At 37.9% G+C, this 23,024-nt stretch overlaps 1 protein-coding gene across 1 annotated transcript; it reads left to right on the forward strand.

Annotated features, from left to right (window-relative positions):
* Positions 1-14,789: 14,789 nt before the first annotated feature.
* On the forward strand, positions 14,790-21,763 carry LOC132841214 (uncharacterized). The gene is made up of 10 exons (XM_060863491.1): positions 14,790-14,857; positions 14,932-15,006; positions 15,377-15,393; positions 16,748-16,806; positions 17,186-17,397; positions 18,286-18,539; positions 18,696-18,818; positions 18,907-19,051; positions 19,416-19,457; positions 19,634-21,763. The coding sequence occupies exons 5-10, from the start codon at positions 17,214-17,216 to the stop codon at positions 19,891-19,893; spliced, it is 1,008 nt and encodes a 335-aa protein (XP_060719474.1). The 5' UTR covers positions 14,790-14,857; positions 14,932-15,006; positions 15,377-15,393; positions 16,748-16,806; positions 17,186-17,213; the 3' UTR covers positions 19,894-21,763.
* Positions 21,764-23,024: the final 1,261 nt, after the last annotated feature.

Here is a 23,024-nt window from a genome sequence, read left to right on the forward strand (position 1 = left end):
AGATGCCAATCAACCTACCATGCATGTCTTTGGACCCGGGGATGAAACCGGAGTACCCGGAGGAAACCCCCGAGGCACGGAGAGAACATGCAAACTCCACACACACAAAGAGGAGGCGGGAATCGAACCCCCAACCCTGGAGGTGTGAGGCGAACGTGCTAACCACTAAGCCACCGTGCCCCCTCTTAAATGAACTTATTAATTGTAATGAAGAGTCAGGGGCAGGTGGATTTAAATCCATGTGCAAACAAATTCACATCACAAATCCAACAACAATAATTCAGACATTAATACAATAATACAATTCTGTTTTTTTTCTCCGGCCTGTAATACCAATTTAGACCCCAGTTCCGTAGCACTCATAGCCCTTGTTTATTTAAATCCTAACTATTCTAATTCCTAAACTAGTCCAGTTTACAAACACTTCTTTTGACTAATCTCATTCTCTTTCCTTTATCTCATAACTTGTACATTCACATTTAATACTTACGTCACAGTAACATATTCAATACCCTTTTTTACATCATTATTTTCAAGACACCTTCAGAAAATAAAAGGGAGAAAAAAAAGGAAGTAAAAATAGGAAATCAACAACACAACCAAAATCAGGCAAGAACAGTTCATAACAGTAACCTCAAGTGAAATGCTCAGTGAAACAAACTGAATCAGTACTTTTTCTGATTTAATAACCTTAGTGTAAATTTACTGAAAATAACCAGAAACTTAATTTAGTCTGGTGTCTACCGTACTGATGTTTCTGTGTTTCACTTATAGAGCGTGTGATAAAATTTTATATTCTAAAAATATAATTCCCGTTCGTTCTACAACAATATCCAGGAGAAATGAATGTGTGATCTACCACTACGACGTTGTATAAATTATTCAGATTCAGAGGAACTCCGGTTGGTTTGTCACTTCCCAGTGGAGCTGAACTCCCTTCTCTGATACTAAAGCAGGTCAATATGCAGGGAGCTAGAAGATTCCAGTGCCGTTACTGCAGAGGGCATCAGGGAACAGGAAAGGTGGGAAAAGTGATGACCGGGAAAAAAGGGAGGGGGGGGGAACCCAACTTTGTACAGACAAGATGAAATCACAATTAACTTTCACTCGACAACTTCAACGTCTGAATTAAATTAAACTCCATTAATAAAAGACACAACAAACACGCAGCATATAACACACACCACTGACAGACTCCATCAGAATGTTACACAATAAACATAAATCACAGCTTTAACAGTTTTCAGTGTTTGTAGACAGAATAATTGTCATCAGTCGCTCTGCGTAACAATCACACCATGTTTTGAAAAAGCACTGAAGAGTCGACTCGGCCTGGCGTTTAGTGTCTTTAAGCTAACGGTAGTAAGTCGTGTTAATGCACACGGCATAAAGACAACCTGACTGATCTGAGAACAGAAGTCCTTCACTTCATTTCTAAAACTTCCTTCATAGGAGAGAGGGATTTGGGAGTGAAAGAGAGATAAACAGAAGGAGATTACGCATCTTCTCTAATCTACTGCGACATGTCACATGCTGTCGTAACCAGTATATAGACGAGGCAGCAGTAAAGAACATCATTCTGTTATCTGTTCAGGTTTTACATTGATAAATGTCTGTGTTTATAATTAAAGGAAGTGAGAATCTGATATTCTGTATATTCCTTTATCTACTACAATAGCACAGAGATATATTACAAAATATTTCACTATATATTTAAAATACACAGGGGGAAATGTACAAATACTGACATACTGTATATTGGTAAAGACATGCAGAGATCAGAAAATAGGATTTTCCAATAAATCACAAGATATTTCTCTTCCTTAAGGGGAACTAGCGGTATATTAGCACAATGCTACATGATACAGATTTACTGTGTGTGATGACTGATTGTTGTCTAGTTTTCCTCTTTTTTATTAAGACACACATCAGCTGTGTTTTAACCAGAGTAACAGTTACTTTCCACATTTTCACATGGAACAATTCACATTTGTAATCATGCATAAAATCTTCACATTGTTTTATTTACTTTCACAGGATGAAGAGTCTGGTGAGTATAAACCCCTTTTCTGTGCTAGTGATGTCTTGATGCTGCATGAATAATATATTTATTGTTCAGATGAAATAGATTAGACTGTGCTGTGTGTTCAGAGTGCAATAGCACATAGATATCTGAGCATCATGAGCATAGTGTAGTGAACACAACAGACTGTGAGCTCTAACAGAACATTCATCATGCTGGTGTCTAGTTTGTCATTTAGTGTTGTACGGACACAGAAATCTGACCTACACACTGACACTGAGAGAGAAAGCTGAACGTATAGCAGTGAGAAGCAAAGCGACACACAAAGCTCGGTAATATTGGGCTGCTAGTTTGTTCTGTAGACTGTGTGCTGTGTTTGAATGAGCGCAGTCAGAATGATCAGTTACACTGAGACATCGGTGATCAGACTGCTGCAGAATCAGACAGAGTCACAGTGTGAGCTAACTGGATAACGCTAGGAAAAAGACTAGCTCTTGTTGAAAGTGAGAGGTTTTGCTCTTTTATTCCGATATTTTCTACACAATGAATAAACACCATGTATAACGATTAAACATAAACCTCAGTGAAAGTCTGTAGAGATCTGAGACACAGAACAAAAATCCACCAGCATGACCTCAGAGTCTTTATCCAATAGACAGATAAACACAGATAAAGTTCAAGAGCAAAGGAGCAGATTCCAGTTTGTTAAAAAGTAGATGATGGACAGATGAGACAAAGACTAAGCTGTAGCAGAGTGATGAAAAGAGGAAAGTGTGAAGTGAAAAGAAAACTGTTCATGATCCAAATCAAAGCAGCACTTCTGTGAAACATGGAGACATGGACATTTATGGAAGACAGTAGAACTTGTCTTTATTTTTCCCTGATACAGATAGAAATGGGGTTAAAATATGGTGATGTTCAGCATTTTCACTTCATATGGAGTGTTTTATTCAGCAGCTGATCACAGATCTGTGTTACTGCACTGAGTAAAAACACCTCATGAAGTCTTTCATTATTTAATATAAACTATTTATAATGATTCACTATCTGTTGTTCTATTTTATTAAAACAGTTAAAATTGTAGCTGAACATCTTTGAAAGCACAGAGTGAAGATTGTTTATCAGCTGTTCTGACTGTAAATCATAAGTTTTTCTCATTGTATTTTATCTAACATTACATTTCTCTCTGTTGTTTTACATGATAGTTCTCACAGTGAGGGTAAGTAAATAACTCGACTTCACACTAATAGTAAAAGCTGATATTTTATAAATTTATCACATATATTCAATTTTAATCCAGGAATCAAATAGAAACATAAAGATGATTTTCAGATCATGTTTATGTGAAGGAGTCTGATCAGTAAGTGAGATTCCACTTCCATCAGTCAGCTTCTTTCCCACAATGCACCTGTGTGTAACCTCACTGCAGTGTAATAATGTACAGAGACGTTTACCGTGTCGAGTAAAAGACACAACAAACACGCAGCATATAACACAAACCACCTGTTTGTAACCTCAATTCAGTTTATTTGTATAGAGCTTTTAACAATTCGGATTGTTTTAAAGCAGCTTTACAGAAGTATGGAAACAGAAGAGAGAGAGAAAAAAAAATAAATATATAAAAATAAGAAGAAAAAATAATAGTAAAAATAAATAAATGAATATTCGCAATTAAAGTTTAAAATTGATTTAAAGAATATTAACGTAAAATACTATATATCTATCCATATACAGTTGAGGCCAAAATTATTAGCCCCCTTTATGAAATTAGACAAAACTCTTGAGTGATTTTAGCCCATTTTTTCATTGCAAATTGCTCCAGCTGGTCCAAATTACATGGTTTCCGAGTCTGGACATTCACTTTGAGCACTCGCCACAGATTTTCAATAGGATTAAGGTCTGGGCTCTGTGCGTGCCACTCTAGGACCTTGGTTTTGGTATCCTTCAGGAACTGTTGGACCAATTTCGATGTATGCTTTGGGTCATTGTCTTGTTTGAAGACACAGCGATGACCTAAGGCTAGACTACGAGCAGATTTCTACATATTATCCCTCAAAATGTCAACATAATTTTCTTTTTTCATGACGCCGTGCACCCAAACAGCCTGAAGCTGCAAAACAGCCCCACAGCATGATGCTCCCACCACCATGTTTAACTGTGGGAACTGTGTTCTTAGGGTTGAAGGCCTCACCCTTTCTTCGCCAAACATAAGCAACTTCCATGTGCCCAAACAGTTCCAGTTTAGTCTCATCAGACCGAAGCCCAGACTCCCAAAACTCATCTTTACCTTTCAAATGTCCACGGGCAAACCTCAGTCTGGCTGTGATGTGCCGCTGTTTGAGTAAGGGGGTTCTTCTGGGACGATGGCCCTGAAGCCCACCACGATGAAGAGCCCTCACAACTGTGTTCCTTGAAACATCAACTCCAGAAGAGGCCAGGTCAGCAACAATCATCTTGGCAGATGTCTGGGGCATCTTGCTGACATCTCTGACAATTTTCCTCTCCCGAGTTCTTGAAATCTTGCACTTACGACCACTTACGACCACCATGTACCACGTACTTGGCAATGATGCAACGTACAGCGGTTCTAGACACAGTGAAACGCTTGGAAATGGCAGTATAGCCTTTCCCCTCATCATGAGCCTCCATTATCTTCTTTCTAAGCTCAAGACTGATTTCCTTTGTCTTCCTGTCTTTGGCATGGTGAGTAAAAGTAGTCTCTCCCAATAATGTGTTCAAGTGCCCTGTTCCTTGGAGTCCTTTTATGCTGATTGAATGCTCAGGTGTTGTTAGGAAGCCAATTGACTGCACAGGTGTTTTTTGAAAGCTTATTGATTAATTAGGTGTGTTTTGAAAGCAAAAATTCACATGGGGGCTAATATTTTTGACCACCCCATTTTCACTATATTTGATATAAAGCAAGCCAAAAAATGTATTTTTATATTCCAAAATGTACCAAAAGCTACTAACTAGCACTGGTGAATGTTTGATTATACAGTATCAATTTTTATCAATGCTGCAAACATCGGAAAGATCTTTAGGAAAATGTTCCAAAATTTCTGGGGGGCTAATAATTTTGGCCTCAACTGTAACTAATGAGCAAGCCGGAGGCGACGGTGGCAAGGAAAAACTTCCTGAGATGACATGAAGCAGAAACCTTGAGAGGATCGAGGCTCAGAAGGCAACCCATCCTCATTTGGGTGACACTCTACAGTAAATAATATAAATGTAAATAATGTCCTTTCTACAACAGTTTATAATTGTGCCACCGAGAGCTCCTGAGGAACTACTGGGTCATTGTACACTCTGAGGTCATCACAGACCTGATTGCTGATAAAGACCAGGCCATACAGCTGACTGTCACAACATTGGTTCAAAGCAGGCATGACAGTCTCGGGGCGGCTCCATCCACAACAATCCCATGAGGCACTGGCTGACCATGTAGATCAATCCCTGGCAGGGTTTCTATCTCCGCCTTAGGCATCCAGATTTCTCCCTACAGAAACTACACTACTATCGCTATCCCGCTCTAGTGTCTGGATGCGTACCTCTAAAGCTGAAATCTTCTCTGTCAGAGAGCTAACTAAAATACACGTATCACAAGTAAAATTAATGCCAATGATGGAGGAAGAATGACTAAACATGCTGCAGCTCACACACTGGACAATAATTAATGTTTACATACCTTTGACTTGGATCAGATGGGAATATTAGAAAGATCTGAAAGAGTGTTTGAAAACAGGAAACAAACAATCGTCTCCCAAAGAAGAGAAATAAAATTAACTGGGACAGAAAAGCAAAGAATTTAAAAAGCTAAAGTGACAATGTAAAATATTAACTAAAAAGAGAAAATAAAAAAAACAGTATAATTAAAATGCCGAGACAAGCATGAAAACTCGTGAAAAAACTCACTGTAGTGTAATAATGTTGAGTAAAAGACACAACAAACACGCAGCATATAACACACACCACTGACAGACTCCATCAGAATGTTACACAATTAACATAAATCACAGCTTTAAGATATTTCTATGCATGTAGGCTGTAATTGCCATCATTTGCTCTGCATAACAAATGTATGCCAATACTTTATATTGGTAAATACATGCATATATCTGAAAATTGCATATTCTAATAAATCAAGATATTTAGATTTCTTAAATATTCCTAGCAATATATTAGCACAATGCTACACTATACAGATTTCCTGTGTGCAATGATTGATTGATTGTTTTGTAGTGTGTAGTAGACAGACATCAGCTGTTTTCCCCCATTTTCACTTGATAAAATTCACTTTTAATATCATTCCTAAAATGTTTACGTTGTATTATTTACTTTCACAGGATGAACTGTCTGGTGAGTAGAAAATTCTTTAATACATTAGAGAGGAATTTAAATTAAACACTAAATGTTACTGTGAATACAGTTACACTGAAACATCAGGGATCAAGCTGCTGTGGTATTCTGATGATTTTATATTTAGTGTTTTATCTAATATTTGATTACAGATATTTGTTAATGCACTAAAAACTATAAAACATTCTAGGAAGCATACAATTAAAATGTTTTTTGTTTGTGTTGACTGTATTATGTTTCCTATATTGTTTGCCATCAGCCTCATTGTCTATGACACTTTAAAAAAATCATCTCTTCAGACACACACTGCAAACTAGGGATGAGCGAGTACAGCATTATCTGTATCTGTATCTGTTAACCATATGAATTATCTGTATCCGTATCCGTACTCGGAGTGGGTGGGGCCTAACCCGGAAGTAAGCGGGGCTTGTCTTGAAATGGGCGGGGCTTTAACCGGTAATAATTAATTTGTAATATTTATAACACTAGCTTACTACCTTTTATGTTTTTATGAAATACAGCAAAAATGTGTCAGACACTCAGTGTCTGGTTACTGGTTAGAGACAGCTGAAGGTTTAAAAAAGAAAAAAAATCTCCGACAGGCAGAGACGCAATGCGAGTCACATTCTACCAAGCAAGCACCATGTCTGAACGAACCCACGTTTACCAGAACTCTACTGGTTAGTAAGTACGTATTATTAACGTTACAACCCGAAATAAAAAGCTGAAGAAACCCTAAATGTTAACGGAAAAGACCCGCGAACCCGAGTGACTGAGGGAGACACAGAGAGCTGTTACCCCATTTATGGCACCCCATAAAAAGAAATAATCACCAAAACTATGCCATTCGTTTGTGCTACGTTTGTGCTGGTTTGTGCTGGTTTGGTGTTTGAGATATTAAACATTATTTTTTTGACTGTGTGACGTCACTTTCCACCCCAAATCGCTCAAAACCGGCTTAGTTCGTTTGTGCCCGATTTGTGCCCATTTGTGCCGTTAAAACAAACACTGTATCTGTTTTCCTTCCTGAGATATAACCAAAATATTTTCGGGAACTATGACGTCACTCTCCACCCCAGTTCGTCTAAATCACACAAAACTGGTGTCATTCGTTTGTGCTCGATTTGTGCCGGTGTGTGCCGTTGAAATAAACGTCAAATATATTTCCCCTTCTTAGAAATAACAAAAACAATTTGGAGCTGTGACGTCACTCTCCACCCCGTGCCGTCCAAATCTCTCCAAACCGGTGGTGTTATTGCTATTACCTGCTATTTTATTCTGTTAGCTATTTTTAAGGAAACAAATTAGATTAGAAATTAGATTCAATGTTTATTTTAGCGGCGCGACCCGGCACAAATCGAGCACAAACGAACACCACCGGTTTGGAGAGATTTGGGCGATGTGGGGTGGAAAGTGACGTCACACGGTCAAAAAAACAATGTTTAATATCTCAAACACCAAACCAGCACAAACGTTCGTTTTTGCGGCACAAATTAGCACAAATGTCGGAACTTAGAGCCCGTCTCCAAGTCAACACATATCAGGGTGAATTATACTTATATACTTTATAATATTTTTATACTTTATAATTTTTAATTAAACTTACTTTACTGATAGCACTAACATTAATACAAATTAAACAATGAGAAAGCTCCTCAGACCTGGATGAGAATGAGCAAACTTCTTTATTGTGGTCAATCAGCCAACAATTCTCTAAGAGAAATTGCCAAGTTGAAAGTAACAAAAGAAATCCCAAAAACCCAAAAGAAAAAGCATCTTCATGAAGAGCATTGGCATGCAAAAACAAAAACCCTCAGGACGGTCCTGCAAAGTAACGGTTTTTTTACACATACACATTTGGCCCCAAAAATTCTCCTCTATATATATGCTTCCAGGCGCCTCCTCATTGGTTCCCCTCCTCACAGGCCCGTTCCCATATCACCTTATCATTATGTCACCTTATTTACCGGAATCATCTCATATGTTTTGTAACGTCCTGTTCCTTACAATCCCCTTGTTTTTCCTTCACCTTTTGCCCATATGCCCATTTATGGATTTTCCTCCCCTTAGTTCCCCGGGGCCCAGGTCCGGGAGCCCAGGCCTGTGACCCTGGGTCTTCTTCGTTCAACATAACAATTATGTCTAAACAACAATTTTTGTTATTAAAAAGTGTGCTCAAAAAAGAGCTTCACTCCCTGGTCAAAGTTACATTTGCCTCTCAGTTTTTCCATGCCAGACGTCCTGAAGATTAATCCTTCATTCAACTACAATGGGTAAGTTTCTCCTTTGCTATTTTCTTCTATACATGATTTTTAATAATTATAAGTTACTCTATGAGTCTGGTTTATGTCAAAAGTTATTATGTTAAAAGAAAGCTCTTATCTATTTGTCATCTTATATTGTCACTATTGCTAAAACTCTTGCTAAACTATTGCTGCTATACTGTTGTCGTTTTTGTTAAGCTATTTCTACTACAATGTTGTTTGTGTACACAAAAAATGGAGTTCTTTGATGACTCCTCTAAACTGCTAAAAGCTTCAACTTTGTTTTGATCTCATGTTATGATCTCAGCCTGTCCTTGCTCAGGCTGGGCTTGTTTACACTTTTCTCAAGCTCCCGTTCCTCTATCTCCTCTAACTCCCCTTATCTCTCCTCAGACCCTTCGCCTCGAGGTCAGCCAGCTCATCCTAGTCGCCCCATCAGGTCCGTACCTCACCATCCTCGTCCTTCTCCCTACCCACGGCCAGTGCCCGCTGATGTCATGGCGAGCTGTCGCCGCTTCCAGCTACTTCATATCACCCATGAGCTCATTACATGTCTGGAACAGCTCTATTCTCCTGACCTCCCCGAGCATCCTCATCTGCTGTTCCATATTGTGAGGGGGCCTCTTACTAGCACTTCTTCGACTCAAACCCCTCTGCCTAACCTCGTGGACCAGAGAACCCAAACTGATGGCTGTCCTCATGTTGAGCTTTGTGACCCTGAGCTCGGGACTCCCGTTTCACCTCCTCGTCCCCCAGTGCCTCATATCTATCTCCTTCCTCTCATTCTGGATCTCCAGATTACATTCCTTCGCCTCCCTCTGATTATGGACCTGGATCTCCAGACTACTCCCCTACTTCTCCCTCTGATCACTAAGATTGTTTATAATAAACCTATAAACATTCCCTCTGACTCCGGTGTGGTTATTCAATTCTATTATCTTAAAATTATTATTACACCATGTGTCTTATGACATTATTCCTTCTCCTGTCTGCTGAGGTACTATAATAGACAGTCCACCTTCTGATTACTTATATATATATATATATATATTGCCTTGGTATTAATATAATAATAATTAACATAATATAATAATACTATAATAATAATAATATTATAATGTATTCCCTTAAGGTCCAAGGATTTTTCACAACACAAACGTAGCACAAACGAATGGCATAGTTTTGGTGATTATTTCTTTTTATGGGGTGCCAACTTCACGGAGGTAGAGCAGTTCTGTGTGTGACTGTGAGTGAGCAGAGCGAGACACAACAACACAATACATTTGTATGTGTGTAGGGGAGGGGCTCTGTGACTAGCCTATCACACAATCAGCTACCCAATGATGATTTTCATTCAATCCGAGCACAGATATTGACTCGTATTACTCGTATAATACTCGTACTCGGCAGAAGTGCTTTATCCGTACCGGATACTCGTTTCAGCCGAGTATCCGGCTCATCCCTACTGCAAACCTTACTTTCCTCTATGCTGACCATATGATTACAAACACTGTAGCAGGCTGCCCACCCGTGACTACAGGAGCATATCCAGAAAAGAGGAAGGAGAGCTAACTGTACCTCATTACCCAGCAAACTACTGTCAAATGTTCTGGATCCTGGACAAAAAGTTTTGCATTTTGAGAGTGCATATCTTGTCTCAGAGTGACAAAGGATTACTGCCTCACAGAATCCTTTGTGTCTGCATAGACAGACAGGCAAAAGACCTGAGGAGGTGGTGTATGTTTTATGTTTTTGAAGAACATACACTATATCAAGTCCTTTTGCTCCCATGATTTAGAATACATTGTGCTTCTGTCTCGATCATACCGGTTACTGAGAGAATTTGTTGGAATATGGGGACCGCTTTTTGGACTGTTGCTACTCGCTCTTCTACAAATCCCTCCCACACCTTCTTTTTGGCAAGTTAGATCATTCTTCCATTCTTCTGGAAGCTGAAACAGGAAGTACCTACTCTCAAAATGATCTAAAATTTTTTAGTCTACTCTGATGATGCTGTCAAGGGTTACTCAGATACCATAACATATTTCATTAAAGAAGTCTTTGTGTGCAAACAAAACATTTTGACTGTACCCTAAACAGCAATGTTTACATAGCTGTAAAAACCACCGAGAAAAATGGTAAAACTGTCATTCAGAAAACTGCAAAGTATAGAAGAGCACACCGGCTGCAAAGAGGTAAGCATGATTTGGCTTGCCACTAATGCTTTTGTCTCACTCACCGATAGCAGCGACAGTATACCATCGCTTCCCACTTTCTCTACGTTTTCCCCTCTCCTTTTCTGTTCTTTGCCAGCAAGAAAATAAACTCTTGCTGGCAATCAGAATCAGAATCAGAATCAGAAAGGTCTTTATTGCCAAATATGTTTCCACATACGAGGAATTTTTTCTAGTACAGGAGCTCCACAGTGTAAACATATAGCAATGGTAAGACATGGACACATAAATAATAGACAGTTGTATGTGCAAATTGTAATATAAGTGTGCAAATTAAAGTAAAGATGTGCAAATTCAAATGTAGATGTGCAAAATAAAATATAAATGCGTACTTGTAGACAATGTAAGAATAGGTTTGGTCTGATATGAATGATATGGTCTGTCCCATGTCTTCAGCCACTTGCAGCCCTGAGCTTCTACACTGGTGGAGAATGCAGGCATGAACTCAGCCCTGGCTTCCTCCTGACCCATGGAGCAGATTGTACAACATCTTTTGAGAGTAGTCTCCAGCAGCAGTCTTTGATATAGGAGCTAGTCCTTCGACTCCACAGTGACTGAAGAGCTGCTAGGCCTCCAGAATCTGAACACACCCCTGCCTGCAATGCTCAACATTTCATCCACAAAGTGACTACATGTCATATGTGGAGGGTTGGCGCAATTAGGATTGAGACCAGATCCCCATGACATTTCTCTATTGTGCTCTTGCCAACTTTAAGCTTGTCAAAAAAGAGGTCCTGGCCCACAGAGGACTGTCACCCATCACGGATATGGTAGAGTACCACACACTGTTCCAATTGGTTGAATATGCGCAAATCCCCTGAGGGGTAGAGGAGCTGATTAAGCAAGTGGCCCGTTTGGCACATGAAAGAAGCCCAACCCGAACAACAGCAGGCCTACAACTGGCAAGCTTGGTCTCTTGAGTTACCACCAGTGACAAGTACTCCTTCTGTTCCTGAGCTCCATCTGCAAATTCTTTACACATTTGCAAGGACCATTTTTATAATCTTTGGGAGAATAAATTGTCAGTCAACTATTGATTGCAGCAGTCTGGTCAGCAAACACCTGCACAACCGTGAGTTGACAGAGCTAGTGGACCAGTTAATGTATGTTTTGTCCACAGTCCTTGGCCTGACACACATGGTCCAGCAACATGTGAAGACCCAACTGGGAGTAGTGGTCCAGTTGATGTACATTGTCTTGCACCCACACTGCCTCTTCGCTGCTGCCTACATGGACAATACCATCATACACTCCTCCACCTGGTCAGAACATACAGTGGTGTGAAAAATTGTTTGCCCCCTTCCTGGTTTTAAATTTCTTTGCATGTTTGTCACACTTTAATTTTTTAGATCATCAAACAAATTTAAATATTAGTCAAAGATAACACAAGTAAACACAACATGCAGTTTTTAAATGAAGGTTTTTATTATTAAGGGAAAACAAAATCCAAACCTACACGGCCCTGTGTGAAAAAAGTGTTTGTCCCCTAAACCTAATAACTGGTTGGGCCGCCCTTAGCAGCAAGAACTGCAATCAAGCATTTGTGATAACTGGCAATAAGTCTGTTACAGCACTGTGGAGGAATTTTGGTCCATTCATCTTTGCAGAATTGTTATTCAGCCACATCAGAGGGTTTTCAAGCATGGTCCGCCTTTTTAAGGTCCTGCCACAGCATCTCAATAGGATTCAGGTCAGGACTTTGACTCGGCCTCGCCAAAGTCCAAATTTTTTTCTTCAGCCATTCAGAGGTGGACTTGCTGGTGTGTTTTGGATCATTGTCCTGCTGCAGAACCCAAGATCGCGAACAGATGGCGGCACATTGTCCTTCAGGATTTTTTGGTAGACAGCAGAATTGATGGTTCCATTTATCATGGCAAGTCTTCTAGGTCTTGAAGCAGCAAAACAGCCCCAGACCATCACACTTCCACCACCATATTTTACTCTTAGTATGATGTTCTTTTTCTGAAATGCAGTGTTACTTTTATGCCACATGTAATGGGACACACACCTTTAAAAATGTTAAACTTTTGTCTCATCAGTTCACAGAGTATTTTCCCAAAAGTCTTGGGGATCATCAAGGTATTTTCTGGCAAAACTGAGAAAAGCCTTTATGTATTTTTTGCTCAGCAGCGTTTTTTGACTTGGAACCATATTGGCCCAGTCTCTTTCGTATGGTGGGGTCATGAACACTGACCTTAACTGAGGCAAGTGAGACCCGCAGTTCTTTGGATTTTGTCGTGGGGTCTTTTGTGATATCTTGGATGCGTTGTTGCTTGGGGTAATTTTGGTTGGCCGGCCACTTCTGGGAAGGTTCACCGCTGTTTCATTTTTTCACCATTTGTGGATAATGTCTCTCAATGTGGTTTGCTGGAGTCCCAAAGCTTTAGAAATGGCTTTATAACCTTTTCCAGACTAATAGATCTCAATTGCTTTCTTTCTCATTTGAAAAAGTCCAAAACTCATTCCTGAGTTTCTTTGGATCTCGGCATGACGTGTAGCTTTTGAGGATCGTTTGGTCTACTTTACTTTGTCAGTCAGGTCTTATGTAAGTGTGTGAGTGTGGCTATAGACACTGAACTCAGGTGTGATAATCCACAGTTATGTTTTAACAGGGGGGCAAACACTTTTTCACACAGGGCCATGTGGGTTTGGATTTTGTTAATAATAATATTAAATTATATATTATATTATATTATATTATATTATATTATATTATATTATATTATATTATATTATATTATATTATATTAAAAATAATAAAAACCGTCATTTAAAAACTGCATGTTGTGTTTACTTGTGTTATCTTTGACTAATATTTAAATTTATTTGATGATCTGAAACATTAAAGTGTGACAAACGTGCAAAAAAATGAAAAATCATGAAGGAGGCAAACACTTTTTCACACCACTGTATGTGCCACCATTTGAAGTTCCTGAAACAACTCTGGAAGCCCGGTCTGATGACCAACCTGAGTAAGTTCCACCTGGACTGAGGGGCAATACCTGGTCTATCTTCCAAAAACTAGCCAGGCACTACAGAGATGCTTTGACCCAAATTTCACCTCCCAAGCTTCCCCTCTCAGACCTAGCTAAGAAAGGCCAAACAGACTAGGTGCAGTAGAATGAAGAGAGAAAGGAGGCAATCCATGATTTAAAGAGGGTCCTAACAAGGTTGATGGTTTTGTGCAAACCATAAAAAAATTCCACCAAATTCCATTTGTTCAAACAGACACCTCTGAAACAGGGCTTGGTGCCACATTGTCTCAAGACATTAGCAGTATAGAGAACCCAGTCCTGTATAACAGTAGGGAGCTGACTCTCTCCAAAAACCGCTATGCTGCTGTCAGGAAAGAAACCTAGCCATTAAATGGGCCATCAAAGACCTCAGGACTTCTCGTTTCTTGTTGGAACCCTGGGTGGGGGCTCAGCAGGGCAAAGCTGACGGCCCTGCTGACGGCCACTCCTGTGGAGTGCAATGACCAAACCCAGAACTACAGCTGGCTCATAGCTAAGGTGGGTGTTGTGACTGCAGCCCAGAGATCTACACACAAAAAGGAAACGCTCGACTACAAGGGGACGCTCGACTACAAATGTCTGGTGGCCAATTGCTGATGTCATGGGCCTCTACAATTGTGGAGAACACTCAGAGAGTAAATGTGCATGCAGACTACAATGGATTGAACATGCTTTGGCTCCCTACTTGCGGAGCGTTTTGTCACTTTTACTCTCAGATGGCAATGACACTCCCTGAGACTGCCTTGCCCAGATTCGTCTTTCCCTGTGTCCAGGTCCACTGACTGCACAACTGCCACCAGCAACCACTCAGGCCAACACAATAATTTTCCAGACCGACACAGTCACTTATTTTCCTAACCTATAACCTTAAACACCTATTATGACTGTAAATCATAGGTTTTTCTCACTGTATTTTATCTAACCTTACTTTTCTCTCTGTTGCTTTACACAGACCTTTTTTCAAAGGTAAGTAGATAACTCAACATCACACAAATGGTAAAGGATGATGTTTTATAAACTTATATATGTTTGTTTCACAGAATCTACATATAGGTATAAAACAAATTTCATAAAATCTTCACAGTTTTATTTACTTTCACAGACTGAAATAAGTGGTGAGTATAAACCCCTTTTCTACGCTAGTGATGTCTTGATAATGCATGAATAATATAGATTTTGTACAGTTGGAATACATTAAACCATATAGATATACTGTATGAACATCATGATTATAGTGTAGTGAACACAACAGACTGCGATTACAGACAGAACAGTAGTTTTGCAGGCACAGAAATCTGACATACATACACATACTGAGAGCTACAGTAAGTAGCTGAATGACACTTAATGAACAATCCTATTCAATGGAACAATTAGTCAGAGGTCAGTTTAATTTGAGATTTAACTCTGAGGCATTTTTATTTGTATACACAGATTTTTCTCCTTGTGTTTTTTCTAAAATGTTTCCTCTGTTGTTTTACACAGGAGATTTAGGAATTCAGGTAAAGGCTCATTTTTTTGTACTTAATACTTAAATCACTTGTCACTCAAATAACACTTTATATAAGTATAAACATAAACACATAACATAAACAACAACTTTGGGTTGTTGATCGGGGTTCAAGGCCCAGCACAGCCAAGCTGCCACTGCTGGGCTCTTGAGCAAGGCCCTCAACCCTCCCTGCTCCAGGGGCGCTGTATCATAGCTGCCCCTGCACTCTGACCCCAACCTCGTTATTTGGGGTATGTGAGGAAAAGAATTCCACTGTGCTGTAATGTATGTGTGGTGATGATAAAGGCTTCTGTGCCCCGTTCTATAAAGTAGCCTGCTGAATGCCATTTTGTAGGACTATGGCAGTGCTCCTCCTGTTCCTCCTCACTCAAAAGTTTTAACCAGAGAAAGTTACTTTCCACATTTTGTACTTGAAACAATTTACATTTGGCATCGTGCATAAAAGTTTCACACTGTTTTCGATAACTTCACAGAGTGAATGTGTAAGGAACCTCAAGTATTAACCCCTTTTTCTGATAGTGATAGTGTCTTGATGCTGAATAAATAATATATTTATTGATCAGATTAAATAGATTAGACTGTGATATAGATATCACATAGACGTAGATATCTGAGCATCATGAGCATAGTTTAGTGTACACTGCAGCAAACATCTTCAAGAATAGGATACACACTGACACTTTTGGAAGCGTCTCTGAGACATAGATCTAGAGACATAGTTTGGAAGTTCAGAAGTAAAGGAACATTGTTTACACTATGTCACCAGATTTCTAAGAACCAGAACCAGTCCTAGACATTTTGGGATTCTGTTCTGTGGCAAAAACTAGAACTTTTTGGCCTGATGGATCAGTGATATGCTGAAGGAAGAAGAATTAAGCGGATGATAAAAAGAACACTCTGCCTATAGTCAAGCATGGTGCTGACTCTGTAATGCTCTGGAGATTGTAGAAGGCAAAATTGATTCATTTTTTGAAGTATCAGGAAATCCTAGAAGACACCTCATGCTGTCTGTGAGGAAGCTGAAGCTTGGGCGCCACTGGTTCTTCCAACAGGACAATAATCATATCCATACCTCACATTCCACCAAAGGTTTAGTTGCAGGTCCTAGACGATTCTACAGTGGCCAACACCGTCACCTAGCTTAAAAACCATAGAAAATCTCTGAAGATGTTGATTTCAGAATATATATTTATATATATATATATATATATATATATATATATATATATATATATATATATATATATATGAGTGCATGCATGCTTGTGTGCATAATATGTGAGACTATCCACACGTGGTCTACTTCTTTTTTCACAGACTTCATTTCTTCTTTTTTTACACAGGTCTTCATTCCAGAACTAGTTGAAAACTATGCTGGGAATAAGAACAAAGATGAATATAGGTAACATGCCTCTTTATTTCCAAGGGTAGTAAGTCATTCAGAAGAAATCAATTTCATGTCCAAGCTTTTAGGATTTTATTTATAGTGCCCGCAATAAAACACTAGTCATTACTGCAAAGCAAAAAGAGGTTATTTGTATGTATATTGAAAATCGAATCCACTGCCTGCTGCGGTACAATTCAAAATGTTTGGACCTCATACCCATACATGCTTGCAAAACATACCAGTAGCAGTATTGTACCTGGTGGCATAGCAGGCTTCACTATTCTGAGAGGAAATGTTTTTTGTCCACCCCTAAAACAAACTATTGATTGCTGACAATATTATAGCAGGACATCTTATTCCTATTATTTTCCTATTATTTTCCTATTATTTTGAGGTTCCTCTGCCATCATGCTGGTCAGTTTATGTGCAAATTGACCAATCTTGTGTTTGAGATGGATGGGAAAGGGGAAGTGCTGTACAGAATAGTGTCCTGGGACAGCAGTTACTTGGATGGACTAGGACAACTGCAGCCTGCAGGACCTTTGTACAGTATCGCCTGCCATGAAGGCTCTATCCGTCATCTGCATCTACCACATTGTGAGATCTGTAAGTAGACTCATAGATATCTTTTATAAATTTATGGAAAAATATGAAAGATTTTTATAAACATTAATTGTTTGTGAATACTGTATGACATTTTGCAGTGATGTATTAAATGTTACTTTGAATGACAATTTGAAATGATAAAGAACAGTAGACACTGTACATAGATTGGTTTGTAATCAAAAACATAAAGGTAAAATTACACAGTGTCTTAATAATACCTGGATGCAGAACTATATTCATAGCAAAATGATGGATTTTTACTATTCCTCACAGTCCACTGTCAGGCGAAAAAGATCAATTACATCCAAACTAATATTTCATAACTAATATTTTTACTGCTGTAAAGTCAGTTCATGAGAATGATTATATGTGAGATATAAACTATGTTATTATACCATAGCTTTTTAGATTTGACAAATGAAGGAAAAAATATCTAAGTATTTATTAGAAAAATTTGCCTTTCCTGGACTGTTGAAAGATAAAGCTTTGGCCTTTAAAATATTTGGTCGTTTAGGTAAGCACTGTCTCAGAATATGATGCTATCTTCAACAAACAAACAAACAAACAAAAACCCTCAGTGTGGACATACAGTATTGTAATTACATCAAACTGTCAGAGAGTGGCAAACTCTGTCCTGTATGTGTAACTCTCTAAATAGCGCTTTCTAAATAGTTTGGTTATCAGTAGCATCTGAGGTCTGATTACAAATTTGCACATTGAAAGTAACTCAACTGTAATTATGAAATTAAGTGCATACAATAATAAATCTAGTATACCAGATCCTCCATTGTAGAAAATTTATTTGTAAACTACTGGGGTAAAATATTATCCAAATCATGTTGTCATTATTATCTATCATGCCTGGTTCTGTTTCTTTATATGTTACAGGTACAGATGAGGTTAAATTGAATGCAGCACATGTGACTGGTGGTAATGTGGAACTTATTCAGCCACTAAAAGTAACAAACACACATGTCATCATAGACATTCAAGGTCTCTCCTTATACGGCCTCTTGAAATATATCTCCCTAAAATATCCCGTCAAAGCCCAAGTGATTTTGTTCTATAAAAAAAAATATGGAGATTCCGGGATGAGTAAACTGCATATACATCTTTTGCCAGGCAATGTGCCAGTTGAAGAGGTAATCAGCTTTAATAAGTAGTGTTAAATATTTATTTTATTACATGATTTGGTCATCATGGGAAGTGACTAAAATATGTACTGCTGTTTTTCTAAAAATCTATTTCTAGATTTTAGCTTTTAAAGTGAACACTATTTCATTTGGTTTCCCTTGAAGGTGCACAAACAGCATAGGAGCATGACATACATTGAGACAAGCTCCAAATGTAAACTGACTTCTGGCAAAAAATACAGGCCATGTTGTAAAGATACTGACCATGAATATGTCTTACAACCCACGGTAGGGTACAGCTCATAGTTATATGAATCATAGTTGACCTTGGTTAATATTCATTCTGAAATAAACTCTGCGTTACCTATTTCCTTAGATTGAGAAGTTTGATTGTGACTATGGCCCAAACTATCATCCTACATTTGAGATGTTATGTAAAACTGAGGTTGATAAAGTCACTGTAGGTCTTTTGGATAAAAATAACCAGGAAGTTTGGGAGCCCCGTTTGGTCTTGCTTGCAGGTAAGCAAATGTTTTTATATTACCACATATATAAAGAAACTACCAGGATATATAAAATATGGGTAATTAGGAATATTGGGCTATTTCAAGGATAAAAGAATTCATGATGAGGGTAATTATTTGCTGTTATTTTGGATTTTTGTGAAATCAAGAGTAAACAGGACCTAAGTGTAATCAGTTTTGAGTGAGTAACTGAATAAAAAAATGGTTGATTAAATGTTGGTTTCTGGCTTGTTAGTGTGTATATAAGGTATCAATGGCAGTCAAGTCAAGTGGTTTCACAGTTACTAAATACTTTATTTTTGCTCTAGGTGTGCATTAATTAGGTATTGTTAAAGTCTTATTATCTCACTTGCCAAAACAGGTACAGATGCAGCCACACCCACACCCACATCAGATACCACAGGTAAGGCTGCATGTAAATTTTAGTTTTTAGTTTCCCACTGTAATTAGGACACTCAGCTGTCTTACACATTAAATTGTCCTGCAAATGTAACATGGAACATTTCTAAAAACACAAAAAAAAATATATAAATATTGTGTACATTATTAAAATGTGTAACCTTTACATTTGCATTTTAGGTGCTGACTTTATGGATCGACACATGGACCAGCTCATTCAGAGAGTTTCTTCGGTAATGGAGATAGCAGACTGTTTAAAAAGCAAGATGATGATTACTGATGAAAAGTACAATAAAATTCATGCAGCATCAACATCATGTGAGCAAATGAGGCTCCTGTACAGTTGTCTCAATGCAGGAGGAAGAGTTGTGAAAGCAGAAGCCTATAAAGTCCTTAAGGAGAAAGAGCCTCACTTAGTGGATGAATTGAGTCTGGATTGATCCTCCCAATTTTAATTGTATAGACATTAAGATGTTTGATATACATTTTTATGATTGGGTTTTTAATTTGTTATACAGTATTTCCTAAAAGTTAAGAGTATATCTTATATGTAGAACAGCATCAGAAATGCATTTATTGTATTATTTTGCACTCCAGTGGTTTGATGTTATGCAAGTTGCACCACATATTGACATATCTTCTACATTGCATAATTTAATAGCATTATCTCAATCTATAAACTGAGAAAGGTTCATGTGGATATGTGTATCCTTAATGTTTACATTAACCCTCCTGTTTTCCTTACCTGAATTCCTATGCAAATTAGGAGCACCGAGTCAACTTGACCTTGTCTGTTTTGACTGCTTATAAAAAATGAAGTATATATGATAGCCTTTTATTAGTCTAAATTGTTTCCAACATATTAACATATATTTTGCAAAAAAAAATAATAATATTTGGTATAATAAACCTTATTTATATACAAACATGCCTCATTTTTTAGTAAAAAAAAAAAAACAGAAATTTTGAATTATTTTTACTACAGAGGCACGAAAGTTGATGCGCAATTACAGGCTGGTATATTTCAAAGCCAGGAGATTGTTTTGAAACCATTTTGACTATTTTTAATGTCAGCAAATAATAAAACCTGTTTTTTTCCAGGTCAAATTGACTTGAATGCTTATAAATCAAAAATTATACAATTATCACCATTCTGTGTGATCAGCCTTACATTTGGTACATTTGTGTGTGCGTGTGTGTAGCATCATTTCGGTAGATCATATTTTGCCCTCTGCTAGGCAAAGGCATATCAAAAGTGTGAAATATTTACAAATATGTAGCTTTTTTTTTCCTGGAGGCCTAATGAAATGCAATGCCCTATTTGTGTGTGTGCATGTGAGTGTGTGTTTTGGGTGCATGTGTTAGTGGACATTTTATGTGTGAATTTTTGTGCCTGTATGTATGTTCATTGCGCTGGAAATGTGTGACCTATTGCCCCACTAAATGTGGCCGGGTCCAACTGACCCTGGAGGATCCAAAACGCAAATATATAGTGGTCCGAACATAGTTCAATGAAAATAGACAAAATTAATTTTTAGTCTATAGTTTAATCTATAAAAAACCTAAAAAAACAAGTCTATAGTTTTAACAGGGGTTTATAGTTTTATCATCCATTATAACTTGAAATGCTCACTTGTTTTGTGCCACTGTGACCAAAGACAAATGGTCAGAATACTTGCAGTGTTTTTTATTATAATCTCTGTGTGACTGCTGATTAGATGGGCATCTAAAAGCAAACACAATGAGGATGGCAAGGGCTACAAAAAGGAAAAGAAAGCCAGTGCTACAGTATATGAACCATTACTATGTATACCATTAAGTACTTTATACTAGTGTTTAAGAAATAAAACTTCAGTCAGTATGTTTCAGTATGTGTCTGTTTTAAATTTATTTTTTCTTAGTTGTATTTTTAGAAACTTGCTTGAAGATAGAAAGGAAAAAACTAAACTGCTTGTATGAGCTATTTGTTTATTTTTGTTTGTGTAATGTTAAAATTTAGTTTATTTGTTAAGTAGTTTATTTTTTTGTCTTTTTTGTTCATTTATGTTAATTAGAATATGTTTACTTTTCTTATTATTCTTCTAATTTGATTGGTTAGTATTTCTTTTCTATTGGGTTAGGCCATGTGCACCTAGGGGATAAAAAGGGTTTAGTTGTGTCAGCCCAGAATGCACCTGGGTGGGCCTATGTTTTTTTTTTGTTTTTGTTTTTTTTTAAACCAGTTTTGTCAAGCCAGTTGGGCACAAGGAGCAGGAGATGCAAAATTGTTTGTTTGCCTGCAAATCCTTTAATAAAGCTCACCAAACATGTCATCTGGCTTGGACTCAATCCTTTAACTGCGTAAACCACAAACCATGGTGTATCTTGGTGATTATTTTGGAGTTAAGTTTGATTCATTTATTTGATTTCATTTGACAAATGATCACTACACTGCTTCATAGAGATTCCACAACATTTAGTTAAATAGGATAAAATAATGACTTTTCATCAGTAAATTAATTTTTTTTATGGTATTAATTTCAGGGTGGAAACAATAACAAGCCTCAATACATCACCTGAACATAAATTATTTTAAGTGAAATCCCGCTGTTGACTATACTTTGTTGTAATACTTACTGACTGCAACAAAATGCTGACATTGAAAACTCCTTCTGGTAAATTTAAATAAAACCCTCCATAAATAAAACTGTTTTCTGTACACAAAACACAAGACAAAGAAAAAACATTTTAACAGTACAACATTTACGTTCATTGCTTTGTATGAAGTCTCTTATGATAAAGCTGTATATTACAGCTGAGTTTCATCGGTACATTCATCATAACTATCATCCTCATCAGTAACCCCAGTTAAGCTAACTGTATCAGGCACAGGATGTATAATAACAGTGGTAGTTTGCAAGTTAAGAGAGGTGGCCTGCTGTGCAGTGTGGAGTGTGCTGTCTGTTTCGGTGTAACGCGAAGCCAAAGTGTGTATCTGAGACTGATCGTGAGAAATCTCGATAACCTCAGCATGTACATCAGAGACACCAGGGTCAGTGGTGCACACAGCATCTATAGAGCGAATTTGTCCTGTTAACATGTGAATGATCTCTGAGGCATGTTTCTGTTCTGTTAGGATCCTCAAGGTGAATCTAGGATTATTGTTTGGACTTGAATTGGCAGGTGGAATGATCTCAACTTCTGCCATTTTCCTGAGAGATAGAACATGAGAGAAAAACAAGCGGCAATCAAGTGAGTGTGTGTCAGGTTGGCATGTGTATGTGTAAATGTGTGTATGTGTGTGAGACGGTACTCGTGTGTATGACGACGTCTTAAGATGCAACAGACAGCAACGATGGCAATAATTGTGAGCAGCAGGAAAACCACAAATATGATGAAAATATCAGAATTTAGCCACTCGGACATGGAGCTCACCCTAGTGTCATCCATCACCTACACACACGACATACTTTTTCTCAATACACAATGGTGTATAGCAAAAAGCTAGAAATTAAGTGTTTTGTGAGTTTTTCTAAATACCTCATGCATAAAGCCGTTTTACAAATTTAGCTTTACTTCAATTCCTGTCCAA

Source organism: Tachysurus vachellii, chromosome 26 (genome assembly GCF_030014155.1).
Source record: "Tachysurus vachellii isolate PV-2020 chromosome 26, HZAU_Pvac_v1, whole genome shotgun sequence".
Taxonomy (NCBI): Eukaryota; Metazoa; Chordata; class Actinopteri; order Siluriformes; family Bagridae; genus Tachysurus; species Tachysurus vachellii.